Here is a 15938-nt window from a genome sequence, read left to right as displayed (position 1 = left end):
GTGTAATCCCAGCATCTTAGGAACCTGAGGCAGGAGGATAACAAGTTCAAGGGTCAGTCTCAGCAACTTAGCTAGACCCTGTCTCAAAATGAAAATTAAGAAGAGTTGTAGATATAGCTATGTGGTTAAGTACCTGTGAGTTCAATCCCCAGTATCTCAAATAAAACAAAACAAAACAAAATGACAAGTAACTTAAACCCACATATCAGCTTTCTTAACTTCTTCAAACCTCAGCATTACCATCTGCATCCAAGTATCAATGTGAAGCAGCTAACACAGTACCAAGCATATAACAGAATTAAGTAAGTATTATCTACAGCTTTTTCAACCTATGGTCTATGTTTAACATTTATGTGTTAAGTCTTACAAAAAAGCCCTAACCATAAGATCTTTAAAGGAAAGGCAAAGACTACTTTAATTATTTATATCTTATCCCAATCCTTACAGGATTTAGAACCAGCTAACATACTATAAAAATGCAGTGAAAACTTGCTGAAAATTTCGTATGCAAATGTAATGAACAAGAAACAAAGAATAAATATATATAGCAACAACTAAAAGGGTAGTAAAAATATTGTAATGAATACCATTATACACAATATAAATTTCATGAAGTACTGTGTACAAGGAACACCTAACTTTAACTTATTTTTTCAGTTATTTGACCAGGCACCCTGCTGAACACACACTAATGTTTTACCAGTCTTCTGCAGAATACAGTTTGTAAAGCACCACTCTAGAGTGTTGAAAAGAAAATTAATCTTTCAAAATTACTTAAAAAAAAAAAACAACAGTCCTTTTAAGCCAAGTATAGCAGCACAGGCCTGTAATGCTAGCTACTGTGGAGGCTGATACAGGAGAATCATAAGTACAAGGCCAGTGTGAACAACTTATTGAGACCCTGCCTCAAAAGAGATAGATAGATAGATAGATAGATAAATGGGTTGGTTATGTAGGTTAGTGGTAGAGTGCCTCTAGATTCATGCTGCAATATATAAAAAATTAAAAAGTACTTTTTATAAAAATAAAGGTGCACACAACTTCCATTCATCAAAGAGATAGAATAAGGATCTGGAATTTCAGACTCCTAGATTATTCTATGACACATGCTGAAAAAGAAGACTCTATAGTGGTACTAATTAAATAATTTATTAGTATTATTTTGAATTATGTGTTTTTGTGGAAAAAAGAATATCTTAATTATACAAGAACTAAGTAAAACAAATTTAATATTAAAATTAAATTGAGGGATGGGGTTGTGGCTCAGTGGTAGAGCACTTGTCTGGCACATGTGAGGCACTGGGTTCAATCCTCAGTACCACGTAAAAATAAATTAATTAATTAAATTGACTTTGTAATGGTCAGTTTTAAAAATGAAGTGTTTTGGACATTAAAACCAATCTTTATAACAAATGCTTTAAATTAACATCATTTTCCAGTCAATATTAAGTAAGATTTGCCCTACTGGACTGCACCAGCTGGACTAAATATATGAAATAACTATTTTTCAAGCTACAGGACATCAGGCAATGAAAGACAGTGAGCCCTGAGAGGTAGGAAGCAAACCAGGTGAACCCTACTTGTATTGTGCTAGCTTACTATCTTTAGAAATTTTTAAGGCTGCCTGTGCAGGGAGCAGAAAAGCAGATTGAACCTAGTTGAGTTACAGAGTTCAGGGAAGGAACTGAGTCCAGAAAGCCCAAACACACTAGAGTATATAAGACAGAATACCGGAAAAGCAAAGAAATTACAGAATAAGAACTCTGGCATGCTGCCAAGGGTTTCCCTTGAATACTCAGCTTTGTACTGACTATTGCATACAGGTAAGGAAACTAACCAAAGGAGAAGGAACAGAAAGATTTAGTACAAACAGTAATACTAACAAGTAGACTAAATGTTAAAGTCTTAAATAAACTTCTAGTTTGCATTTCTTTCTTGTACTTTGTTTTCCTGTAACATATAATGATATTCTGAATATCTTGTTTGGCTCAATCTTTGCAAAAGTCAATATATATATTTATAATAAAAACTGTTCTACATTTTATAAATGATTAAAATTTCAGTTGGAAAACATGAAACTTCAAAAAGTACTCATTAGGATACAGAATTAGAAAAGAAAAGCCTCATTTAAGGTATTAAAAGTCTTGCCATTTAATGTATATGTAAAATTTTAAATACAATATATATATAACTAATTGTAACAAAAACACTGATTCAAAAAATTAAGATGAAGCTGGGCATGGTGGCCCACACCTGTAATCTCAGCAACTCAGGAGGCTGAGAAGCAGGAGGATCATGAGTTCAAAGCCAGTCTCAGGAACAGGGAAGCACTAAGCAACTCAGTAAGACTCTGTCTCTAAATAAAGTAGGGCTGGGGATGTGGCTCAGTGGTCAAGTGCCCCTGAGTTCAATCCCCGGTACCTCTCCACCAAAAAAAATTTAAGATGAAAATAGAAACTCACATCTCAGTTTTTGTGTATTCACACACAGAACAGTCCTGGACACTAAAGGAAGTAATGCGTAGTAATCAGCTGCAAAAATAAAGGCATTACAATTTTATGGCTGGAATGAACTTGAGGAGTAGGTAGTAACAGTTAAATCTCTTCATTTTACATGGATCAAAACCAAAAACCTAGGCTTACACAGCAAATCCTAAGATTCCTGAATTTGTACACTACTCTTCTCTGCCATAGTTGTTCTATGGACACTTATTATTCAGCCATCCAATTCCTTATCCAGTGTCCTATCCAGAGTCAAGCGATACACATTTCCCTGAAGCCACACAAAATCCTGGATTTTAAATGACCAAGCAACCAGAATAAGGTTCAAAAAAGGCTTCTCTTACCTTCTGGAACTCACCCAGAACATACAAAAAGGGCTCATAAAAAAGACCAATTTCTATCATAACTTCCCTAGTATATATAATATTCTATGAAGAATCATGCTTAGGATACTTGAAAAAAATAAAAACAAAAATTTGAAAAAAATAAAAACATTTTTGTTTTTCATATACTCTCTGAAAAAGGCAAGTACAATCTAAATGACTAAGTTTAAGTATTGCAATTTGTGTATGGGGGAGAGGTAGCTGCCATGTTCCATTTCCAATTCATTGCCATTGCTTCTTTTTTCATGATTAAGAACATTAATCATGAATCTAGAATAATTAACTAACTATCCAGAGTTTAATTCTTTTATTCTTTTTAATTTATTTTTATGTGGTGTTGAGGATCGAACCCAGGGACTCGCATATGCTAGGCAAGCACTCTACTGCTGAGCCACAACCCCAGCCCCCAGAGTTTATTTCTTACTAGCTGTATAATCTTGAACAAGGCACTTGAATTTGTTATGATCCTGTTTGCCCATAAAATAAAGTTAATAATATTAGAGAGGACTGTGGTGATAATTAATGAGATGACATATGTAAAGTGCTTAGCTTAGTGAGGGCCCACAGTAAATATTCAAGAAATGTTGCATTCCATCATCACTATCATTACCATCATTATTTTCTTTAATTCTATCAGTCTTCCTTTCAATTATACTCATTTATCACACCTTCTGCTTTGCAGAAAGCTGCAGCTTTACTCTAAGTTGGCTGTAAAGTAGAAAAAAGCCCAGATTAATTATATAAACTATTATTTTATCTGAGCATGTTTTACTTGCACCAAGTTAAAAAAATGAATTAATAAACATTAAATAAGCTATATAATTATTTAACCAATGCTAACAACTCCATTTTTGCCCTCACAAAGATCAGCAGATTTTTAGCCTATACCATTTCAAATAGTTTATCAGTTTCCTTAATCAACATTCTAAATTAATAAGCTGAAGGCATTAAGAAATACAATAACTGCTCTGAAAACCCAATGTTTGATAGTGGAAATCACTCTAGTAAAAGAATACCATGGCACAAACAATTTACAACCATTCAAAAATAAATTAACTGACCAACAACACAGATTCTACTTTTTTTCCTCACTAGGCATAAATAAAATTCAATGTCTGGCCCCATGGAATTCATATCTTCTAGGTGAACTATGTATAATAACTATAATATTTTTTTAAATTTCAGTATGAATATAAAGGATATTGTGATTTTTGCTGAAATATTAAAAGGGGAGATGGCCACAGGGAGCTACCTCTGAGGATACCCTAGATTTGAACCATTATGCTCCTATAAGAATTTCCCAGTTAAAACCATGTATAATGGTGTTATAGAAAAATAATCAAGAAACTATATAATATTTCAAACCCTTAAAGACAATAAATAATATTCAAGTGTACTACATGTTTTCTCTAATATAACACACAATTGGGCTAGCTAGCAATTTTTCCTGAAAGACACATCTTTAAGAAACTAATTACTTGTGAAAAGACAGCCCTTGATTGAAGGGCTAAGAATTGAAGGATTAAGGTCTCCCAGCAAAATAAAATCCAGTACTCCCTGCAGTCCAGATTTGAGGACCTGGGAAGAAATGGTTAGCTGGCCAGGCAAAGGAAAAGCACAGTTCCAGATTCTCCTGCCTCCAAGAATATGTGGCATTTTAAAGCACCTTCACTCTTGGCACAGAGGCAGTTATGTCTAATACCAAAATAAGATTTCAAATATCTGATACATCACAATAGGCAATTCACACTTCAGGAAAAAAACCTAAATCCTTCTGAAATATAAAACCAACTAAAAGACAATAATTATAACACTTTCTTTTTGAAGGCATTATTCAACAATTATTCATTGAAGGCCTACCATATGCTAGTTACGTTGGAGGCTAGTGACCTAAGTTTTTCCCCTCAAGAAGCATTCAAACAGTGGGCCACTTCCAGCTTAGTCATGGTAGCTAACTACCAAGCCACCACACTTGCTGCTGCTAGAGTTTCTGGACAAGTTAGAATCAAGAATTTACAATGTGATAAAGAATGATAAGGAAATTGCTGGTATGCTTCTAGGATTTGATGACTTTTGTAATATGGTACTGGAAGATGTCGCTGAGTTTGAAATTATGCCAGAGGAACAATTACTAAATTAGATCAAATTTACTAAATCAAAATAACAATGCTGGTTCCTGGAGGAGAAGAACCTGAAGTGTGAACAAATTTCCTTGACTTATGCTAGATTCCATTTTGTTTTATAATGGCAACAAAATGGAGTTTTTAAAAAATCATTTAAGGTCAAGATTCTCTAAAGCTAATTTTCCAGTTAAAGGGAAATGCTTTGAAGATGTATAATCATTTTTCTAAGTTAATCATGGTTATCTTGGAAAAAGAAGAAATGAGCTTGTTTTCTGAAGACTAAGAAATAAAGGTGCTTTTGGCTGTTATTTATTACACTATTGTAGTCAGTGAAACAAAGATTGTAGTTGTTTTGCCATTTGCTTTTCTGTCATTTTTATATCTGTTTCCATCCTCATTTATATTACCATTTGTTTTTCAAACAATTGTTCCAAACAAAATGATGAATTCTGATTTTGAATCAGTACATTTAAAATACATGAGTTGATTTAAGAATTCAATTTGAACTAAAAAAAAAAAAAAGCAGCAGCATTCAAATGATGGAAAAATCTATATTTTAAAAGCAAGCAAAACCTAATAAAACTGACTGGTTTGGGGGTAATCTAAGGAATACAATTTTACAGATCGTCCTGTTTAATATTTCTTTCTGATGGTCTAGTGAATGAAATCTTCACACTTCAGAGCTTATAAAACATATTCACAGCTAATTTTTAATTAATATTTTTACTACAAAACACACTTAATTCATTCCCCTATCCCAATCAATTCCACCTGTTCTAGTCTTAGATCCTCATTATCTCTGGCCTGAAATAAAACAAGCTCCAAATGATTTATCTCTTCTCAAATCCTTCAAATCATCCCACATTGCTGACAAGCTATTCTAAAAATATCTGAAGGTATTTCCTTAATCAAAACTTGACTTCATTTTCCATACTCTGAGAATAAAACCTAAAAATTTGAAGTACAGCATACCAGCTTGTTCTATAGACTCTGTTATTGCACCTCTAACTACTCTGTACAACCAACTCAGAGGTATAAAATACAGTTCTCCTTAGAGACAAATGAATGAGGAATGAAATGGTTAATCACAGATATGAAATTGTATTTGAAAAATGTATACAAGGAAGCACTTTGGAAAGAGAAATACAAACCGTTTCTTAAGCAATATTAAAAGATGTCTGACATTACTCATAATGGAAATAACAACAAGATAACATTTCTAACCAATTAAAATGGCAAGGATTGAAACAAAACAAGCTGATAATATATAAATAGAAAGGTTACAGGCAAATAATCACTCTGGTCCACCATAAAAACTAAGTATAGATTTGTAACTGCTGGAAGAAACCATAGGGTCAACCTCCAAGCACCCATTTTCTTAATAAGACTTGTAAAGCTCAAGAAACGAAATCAATAATCAATAAGTAGATGCCATTAAAGTTTCTGCACAGTAAAGGAAACAAGAATAAAAAAAAAAAATAAAGAGCCTACAGATGGAAAAAAAAATCTTTGTTAGCTACTCTTCTGACAGAGGATTAATATTCAGAATACACAAAGAACTCAAAAAACACCTAAAAACTGAATAACTCAATCAATAAATGGACAAATGAAACAGACACTCCTCAAAAGAAGAAATGCAAATGGCTAACAAATATATGAAAAAAAAGTTCAATATCATTAGCAATCAGGGAAATGCAAATGAAAACCACACTGAGATTTCACCTTGCCCCAGTTATAATGGCAAGCTTCAAAAGTACAAATAATAACAAATGCTGGCAAGGATGTTGGGAGAAAGGATCACATGTACATTGCTGGTGGGATTGCAAATTAGCACAGCTACTATAGAATCACTGTGGAAACTTCTCAAAAGACTAGAAGTGGAATCATCATATGACCCAGTTAATCCACTCCTTAGTAGGTAACCAAAGAAATGAAATCATACTACAGCAATATGTATATTCCAACGTTTTTAGCAGTGCAATTCACAATAACCAAGTTATGGAATCAGTGTAGGTATCTATTGACAGATGAGTAAAGAAAATGTGGTATGTATATATGCACAATGGAGTTCTACTCAGTCATAAAGAAGAATGATATTATGGTATTTGCTGGTAAGTGAATAGAAATGAAGAACATCATGCTAAGTGAAATAAGCCAGACTCAAAAAGTCAAAGGTTGAGGATTTTCTTTTATATGCAGGAGCTAGAGAGAAAAAAAAGTAAGTTTATGAAAGGACAGAGTCATAAAAATACAAGAGAAAACAGCAGGGGAAGAGGATCAAGGAAAAGAGAAAAAGAGGGAAAGGTACCTACTGGAAAATGAAACTGACCAAATTATGCTATATGCATGTATGAAGACAGCACAAAGAATTGGAATTCTTCTTCCTCACAAATATATCAAAAAAATTTTCAACATTCTTATGCATAATCATAAGGCATCAATTTAAAAAAATAAAAAGAAGACTAGTAGAATAGAGAAAGGGGATGAGAGGAGGTAAAGTGGAAGTAATGGGGAATGTAATGGAACAAATTATGTTATGTGCATGTATGAATATGTCACAATGAATCCCACTATTACGTACTAATAAAATGTGTTCATTATAAATTGAAAATTTAATGTATGGATTTTCTGATCTAGATACACTACATCTAGGGACTCATCCTACAAATGATATTCACTTGTCTGAGAGGATGATATTAGAATCAATCTAAGAGTTCACCAAAGGGGACTTAAAACTATTTTTCATCACAGGGACTACATATCCATGCAATGCAATGCTATACAGTTACTCAAGAGGATGAGGTAAAGGATGTGCTGATATGGCTTGATCTTTAAAAGACATGGTTAAGCAGAGTATGACACTATTTGCATTTCCAACCAATCTCCCTGTCAAAAGATACACACATGCACACACGTGTACACACTCACAAGCATGCACATGCAAACACTTGTCTGTGCAAGAAATAAAAAAGAATCTCAATACCAAAAAAAACCTGTCAGTATCTGCTTACCTAAAGGAAGGAGTATTGAGCTCAGAGGTAGAAAAACTAACTTAGGTTTTTGCATTTTTTATTTTGTTGTTATATATAATTTTAACATAAGTATGCATTACTTAACAAAAGAATATTTTACAACTTTAAAGAAATAGGCAGGTGTCCCATTTCATCACCTCAAAATAAAAATTTGAAAACTTCCACTCTAAATCATCTTAAGAAATTTTTCCAACCCCAAGGGGGCTCTGTATTTTAATGTTAAAGCTTACTCAGGTCATTCACTTGGATCTGATGAGGCATACTCATTCTTCAAGGTCTATAAGGCTCAAACCTTATGCAGTAAGTCACCAAAAATCAGAATTTAAGATATTTACATATAAGTCCACAATGTGTTCATTACATCATGCTGATTCCCTAAAAGCATGAGCAAGATGCTATCTAATATATTCTTCTGTTTCCAGCACCAAGCATATTGCAAACACTCAACAAATGTTTCTGAAAGAATAATAAGGTGTGGGAGGGCTCAAGATTGCAGAATAGATAGACTCAGCCTTAGTTTGGTTCTTCAAACACAACTGCTTGTGGAGGTGGATAACTTGGGTGAGTACTGGAAATTGCACAGACAATGAAACTAAGTGAACTCCAGAGAATAAGGAGAATGATGAAGCAAGAGAAGCAAGATACCCCAGTGGTGGGGGAAAGGGAAACTTCCCTCCAAGGAAGTAAAGGTAAAAGAGAAAGTGTCACAGTGTGACTCAGAAAGTTGAACACTGAAGACAAACAGCTTAAATAAACAGGTGATCTGGAGTCTGCAAAACAAGCTGGCTTTAGAGAAGAAATTCACTGTATCTCTCAATAAATTCTCGGATCCTACTGTCAAGACACTAAACTCTCTGGGGATCATAAAACTGAGAATAATCATACTTCAGGGTTCCTGTGGATATCTTCTTGCATTTAGTGGCTGGGCAGTGGCTACACGAGACAGTTGTGGCTTAGATAAGTGTTTCTGACTTAATCCAAGCATCAATGGCTATGACATGAAAGGGAGTGGAAGGCACAGCAAGCAGATCAGCAATGCTGTCCTCTGTGATGCAGAGCAATATCAGTTGCATGTAGCTTCAAGCAGAAGTCAGGTCTAAAGGCTCAGGGATAAAATCTAGTCAATAACTTGGTCCCTGCATAACCTCTCCAGCCCAGAGCTCCAAGTTTCAATTCTTCTTCCTTCTTCCCATCCCTTTGAATCATTCCAGGGATCCAAATATGGCTTTGACATTCACCATGCCCCAGGGTACATAGACTAAAAACCTCCAGAGAGAATATACTCCAGGTGTCATACACACTCTGCCCAAAATTGGTCAGCCAGAAGATTTTGTTGCAGCTCTGACATTTGCCATGTACCCAGTTCTGCATGAACCCTAACAAACACTTTTACTTAAAGAAAAGAGGTATACAGGCTCCCAGCTGTTGCCCTATCCCCAGAGAAGCATAGATAGAGGGAGGTTGAGATCTGGTTCTTGGGCAAATACCCCACAGGAGCAGCAGAAAGAGAAAACACAATAGTTGATTACATCACATCTATGTGAATCCTCTACATCAATCACAGCTGCACCTGGTCAGAGTGCACAGGGCTCATAAGCCTCAAGTGAGTGCAACAGAGGGGGAGCTGTGTGATTCCAGCTGGCCCTCCCTGTGAAGCACTTAGATCTGTACCAGTCTCTGATCAGAGAACAAGAGCCCTTCAATGTACCTAGAACACCAAGAATGAGAATCACTTTCAAATAATAGAGTTATTATGAATAGTGCTTTGGGAGCTAATGCCTCCATAATAGGAGTAACCACACAGAGGCATATCTTACATTCTCTGCCACCTATACCATATGTGCCTAAAGTACTGGAGTATCCCCACCCTAACATGTCTTGCAGAGACAATGGGTCTTTCTAATCCTGTTATGGTACACTCTGTGCCCAAAACCACAAATTGTAACCAAAAAAGTTATAGGGAGATTACTATGGAGTCAAATTGGAAATAGACTCAATATTACACAACAAATCAAATCTCTAAGTCACATTAGCAGAAGAAAGGCACTTACTGTGAAGGCTATCACATGAAAGTGGATGAAATTCATTAGAACAGATGCTCAAATCTCAATACAGAAACACAGAAATATGAAAAAAACAAGGTAATATGTCACTTCTCAAAGTTCTTCACAGTAAAAGATTTCAAAGATATTGAAGTGGGTAAATGCCAAAGTAGTCATAAAAATCATTTTTAAAAGCTCAATGAAATCCAAGAGAAAACAGTTGAATGAATTAAAAAAAATTCAGGATATGAATTCAATAAAGAGATTGAGATTTTATAAAAGAACCAAATAAAAATCAAAAGCTCAATACACAGGAAAAAACTCAGTTAAAAGCCTCAACAACAGAATAATCAAGTAGAAGAAAAAGTATTAAAGCTTAAGAACAACTGTCAAAATATTACAGTAAGACAGCAAGACAAAAAGACAACATACAAGGTCTCTGGGTATTATGACTTGGACATGGAATGTTCCCTTAAGGCTGATGTGTTGAAAGCTTGGTCCCCAGTGCAGTTATGTTTGGAAGTCAGACTTTTGGGAAATATTTGGATTATGAAGGCTCAGACTTCATCAGAGGACAAATAATTTGATAGTATTTATTGGGAGATGGTAGAAATGGTAGAAGGTGGGACCTAGTTGAATCAGTAGTCCTTGGAGACATGCCACTGAGATTATCTCATGTCCTTGCCACTCAGCTTCCTGGCTGTGATGCCACTAGTGACTATATTTTGATACTTGATATCTTGTCCCTAACCCCTTTTTGTGCATGTGCACTTGCTATTCGTCCCTGCAGTTTCCTGGAAGCTCTGCTCTACCATGCCTTTCCTCCATGATGTTCTACCTCAACTTAGGCCCAAAACAACGGAGTCAGCCAATCATGAACTGAAACTTCTGAAACTGAGTCAAAAAAAAAAAAAAAAAAAAATCTTGCTCCTTTAAGTTGTTATGTCTGGTATTTTGGTCACAGGGATGAAAAGCTGACTAACACACTAGGACACCATTAGAAGATCAATCACATAATTTGCATACCAGAAGGTGAAAACTACATTAGAGAGAACAGACAACATATACAGTTATAGAATAGCAGAAAACTTCCCAAATATTGGGGAAAATATACAGGTACAGGAGGCATTTATATCCCTAAATAGACATGGCCAAAAAGAACCTCTACACAACATGGTTATAATGCCAAAAGTACAAAATAAAGAAGAATACAAAAAGATGCAAGAGAGAAGCACCACGTCACGCAGGTAAACAAATCAACATAACAGCATATTTCTCAGTAGAAATACTAAAGGCCAGAAGGGCACAGGACAATATATTTCAAATCCTGGAAGAATAAAACTGCTAACCAAGATTACTACTCCCAGCAAGGTTATACCTCAGAATTGAGGAAGAAATAAAAATTTTTAAAGGTAACACAGATTAAGGGTGGGGGGAAAGTGGAATTCATGACCTCTAGACCAGTACTGCAGTAGATGTTTAAGGGAATTCTATACTCAGAAGAAGAAAGATAAAACAAAATCATGAGAGGATGTAAAAGAATAAATCTCACTAGACTATACAAGAAGATGTGCAAATGAGAAATAGAAAAGTGACATTATCAATACAATAAACCAAAATAAATTAATAATAAGTATCGAAATTAAAAAAAAAAAAAGCCTTCAAATAAAGAAAAGCTAAAGACTGGATGGATATGCTGCTGAATTTTACCAGACTTTAAAAGAACCAATACTAACCAAGATGGCAAGCTAATCAGACAGTTAAGATTAGAAAATGATTCAAAAACTTTCCTATTCTACTTTTTTTTTGAGTACCAAGTATTGAACTCAGGGGCACCCAAAAACTAAGCCACATATCCAGCCCTATTTTGTATTTTATTTAGAGACCCGAGTTGCTTAGTGCCTTGCAGTTGCTGAGGCTGGCTTTGAACTTGTGATCCTCCTGCCTCAGCCTCCCAAGTCACTGGAGTCACAGGCCTATGCCAAGGCGCCTGGCCAATTTTACTTTTTATTAGTATCTTGATAAACCAACAGAAACTATCTCTTACTTTTGTATTTTATAACAGTTAAGCCTGTGGTTATCAGAACACCTTTCTATATTTAAGAATCATAACAAAATAATAAAACCTTTCTATTCAAATATTTACAAAAACAAAAACTCAAAAAAAAAAAAACCCTAGAAGTTTCCATAGAAAAATCTCCCTAAGGTGAGATAACAACAAAAGTAGGAGTCTTTATTACTTCAACTACTATAATATAAAATAGCAAATTAATACAGAATATCAAAAGGAGTAAGAAGAGATGAGGATTTATAACCAATGACTGGAAAAAACATACTCTAAAAACTAATATTTGAATACTAAATAATTTCCCATGTTAGTATAGTTTCTTTAAAATGAATCAAGTAATTGTTCAATTATTAAACATTTTTGTATCTTAAGATCTACAATCATATTACATGATTTTTAAAAATGTCTAACTTTAAAGAAATGCTTGCCAAGTAAGTAAAAACTTTCAAGAACCTATATTATGTATTAATGTAACCATTTTTCCTTCTATAAAAGGAAAAGACTTAATCTGATTTTTGTCCAAAAATTGTGAAAATATCCTTTCAGCAGGCACATGTATACATGGAAATAATGACACAAAACATTAAAATGAGTGATATATATCTAAAGTCTTTCAGTATCTTTTCATTTAGTAAAATCTTTTAGTAGAATCTTAGTAAAATCATTAGTAAAATCATTTAGTAGAATCTTCTATTAAAGTTTTGCCAATATGTTAACCTAAAGTGTTGTCAACTTAAAAAAAAAAAATTCACTAGGGAATTATTTTTTAAACAAATACTATAATATACATACATATATATACTATATATGTATGTATATGTATGTTTATGTTCACAGATTGTTTTCCTTATTCATGTGTAAGGTAGATTAAAAAATAATACCCTACATTCTTTATACTAAATCACTGAATGACTTCTTTCATTGTCCAATAAGACAACTAAAACATATTGACACAAACTAGGAAAGTTAGTATTTTATAAGCTTCAAAATATCACAAAAACATTAAGATCTGCTGGGTTTTTATTCAAGTACAAGCCTGCTCTTTCCTAATTTCAACTAACTTCTTTCCTAAAAAGACATCTTCTAGAAATTGAATTTTACTGGAGACTATTAAATCTATTAAAAGATGGTCCATTATAAACTATTTAAAATAGAAACATAAAACCTGGTTCTTTATGTATGCTTCCATTATTTTGTCAATGAATTAGTTTTATCTTTTAAATTAACTTTAGATCATCCTCAGGACAATTTGCCAACTTACAGTGTTAGTTGGGTCTTCTTGTAAAATTCGATCATATAGCTGTACAGCATCATCATATCTATTTAAAAAGAAAAAGGAAAATCGAGAGTCATTATCTTTAAAATGCAGTGATAATAGTAAATACAGAAAAAGATTTAACTGGCAGGGCTTCAACTGCATTCATAATTGATGTCCAAGTCTTCTCATCTGCATTTAAAAGGGAAAGTTTACTACAGTCTAAGTTTTTAAATAAAAACACACTGTATATAAAATACTTACCAGAAAACTTCAAAAAACACTGATTGAATTTGGTCTGAATACAAAGGTAAAAACTAGCAACACTGTTTGAAGAGATAGAGCAAGCATCAGAACCAAACCTGGGACATGGCAGAAATGTTAATGTTAATAAATAATACACAGTACAAACACCTATGTCCAAATTAATGGTTCTAATGGGAAAAGGGGACAAGAGGCAAAAACAGATGATAATGTAAACAGACAGATGAAGATTCATTTCTATGTCTCTGATTATTAGAAAAGCCTTACAGATTGAGGACACCAAACCATAATATATTCAATACTCTTACTTTCTCATTGTTCACAGCTAACTATCAAATACCTCAAACTCAACAAGTCTTTCTACCCAGAAATATTTCTTCCTCATTCTATGTACTTTTTTTCCTTTTTTTCCATTTGGTAGATAACATTTGAACATACAAGACAGAAAACCAAAAGGCATTTTCAATTTCTTTTTCTCTTTCATTTCTAAAATGTAATCGATAGCCTATTTTATGACCCTCTCAATTTCTTTTCATCTTACTCTCTCTACAATCTCTGCTACAGTTTATAATTCTAGTGCAACAATCTCAAAACTGCTTCCTTTCTGAAACTACTCACTAAACACCCATATTACAATGTTCTTACAGACAAATCCAACAGTTATTCTTTCCTTAAATTCCTATAATGGTTTCCTGTTACTCTCAGTTGAAATTTCTTAGTAGGGTATATGAAGTCCCACACAATCTGGTACCTGCCTGTACCTCTAGTTTCAGTCCCAAACAGCAACTCCATCATTCATTACATTCTAGATATAATGAACTCTCCTGGAGTACCTACAGATGAGCTTCTAAAGTTATCATTGAAGAGGGAGCAATAGACAACGTTTCAATTAAAACAGACTATTTCAGCCAGTCATGGTGGTGCACGCTTGTAATCCCAGTGGCTTGGGAAGCCAAGGGAGGAGGATCATGAGTTCAAAGCCAGCCTCAGCAACCCCGAGCACTGAGCAACTCACTGAGACCTTGTCTCTAAATAAAATACAAAATAGGGTTGGGGATGTGGCTCAGTGGTTGAGTGACCCTGAGTTCAATCCCCAGTATCACAGGAAAAAAAAAAAAAAGGACCATTTTTTTTTCTCTTTTCCATTACTAGGTTAAGAGTACACTTAGAACCTAACACAATCTCCATTTTGCCATTTTTAAATGGAATCACATTGTTCACAAGATTTGGTTACCTTTCCATAGCTTCAAATCTCATGCCTGTTAATCGTTTGACTCTATGACTGCCAGGGAACTGTCTTCTTAACTCCTGAAGACAAAACTGAAAAAATAGTTGGTAAAAAAGACTTGAACAGTAGTAATTACCTTATATATATTAAATAAGTAATTACCTTATATATATATATATACAAGGAATGGTTTACATAGTTTTTACTATGTCCAAAAATTTCTTGTTAGTTCCACTTAACTTTTCTGTTCTTTTGTTTTGTATTTAAAAATGGATGCTAGAGACTAAACTCAGGGCCTTTATGTGGTAGGCAAGCACTCTACCTCTGAGCTACAACCCCAGCCCTCAACTAACTGTTAAGAGAAATAGTCAATACTAATTACAGAAAATATTCAATACAAGCCATGTACCAAGTCTTAATCATATATATATATATATATATATATATATATATATATCAAGTTAAATATAAAACAGGCTCACACCTATAATTCCAGCAACTCAGGAGACTGAGGCAGGAGAATTGCAAGTTCAAGGCCAGCCTCAGATTCTTAGTGAGGCTCTAAGCAACTTAGTGAGACCCTCTTTCAAAAGATAAAATAAAAAGGGCCAGGTATGTTGCTCAGCAGTTAAGTACCCCTGGGTTCAATCCCCAGTCCAAAAAATAATAATAATAATTAAATACCTACCAATGCCAAGTCATCTCGACCATAATCTAGGGCTGCAATCATCACCTGTTCGTATATGATCCAAACTAGATAAATAAAGAGGGGGAACACAGTTTAAAATAAAAATCTGCTAGACATAAATTAATGTATTCTTTAGTTTGTGATACTTTAGAGAATATAACTTATAACTGAAAATTGATTTATTATTTCCAGAATAATAAGCAAAGAAAGCATCCTTTCGGGTATATAAAATATTTTGATATCTTATGAGGTAAAAAAAAAAAAATCCAATATTAAATACTTTTACTATTCTAAAAGATTCTTCATGAAATACATTTTGGCAAGACATCTGGTGGCTTGTAAGCTTTAAAATAA

At 33.9% G+C, this 15938-nt stretch overlaps 1 protein-coding gene and 1 pseudogene across 2 annotated transcripts in view; one reads left to right on the top strand and one right to left on the bottom strand.

Annotated features, from left to right (window-relative positions):
- Emc2 (ER membrane protein complex subunit 2) overlaps positions 1–15938 on the bottom strand; it is a 71662-nt gene that overhangs the window by 45475 nt on the left and 10249 nt on the right. For both annotated transcript variants that reach the window (XM_058585679.1, XM_046464769.2), the window contains exons 3-5: positions 15585–15649; positions 14903–14988; positions 13411–13468 (exon numbers count right to left, since the gene is read on the bottom strand). In XM_058585679.1, coding sequence (XP_058441662.1) covers positions 13411–13468; positions 14903–14988; positions 15585–15649 — 209 coding nt within the window. The remainder of the gene's footprint in view (positions 1–13410; positions 13469–14902; positions 14989–15584; positions 15650–15938) is intronic.
- LOC124107019 (U6 snRNA-associated Sm-like protein LSm5) lies at positions 2517–5086 on the top strand (annotated as a pseudogene).

The sequence above is a fragment of the Marmota monax genome, unplaced genomic scaffold (genome assembly GCF_021218885.2).
Source record: "Marmota monax isolate L192 unplaced genomic scaffold, Marmota_monax_Labrador192_F-V1.1 WCK01_AAM20220418_F8-fsc00003, whole genome shotgun sequence".
In the NCBI taxonomy this organism is placed as follows: domain Eukaryota; kingdom Metazoa; phylum Chordata; class Mammalia; order Rodentia; family Sciuridae; genus Marmota; species Marmota monax.
Note: the sequence above shows the minus strand (reverse complement) of the source record. Positions and strands in the feature narration are given on the sequence as shown.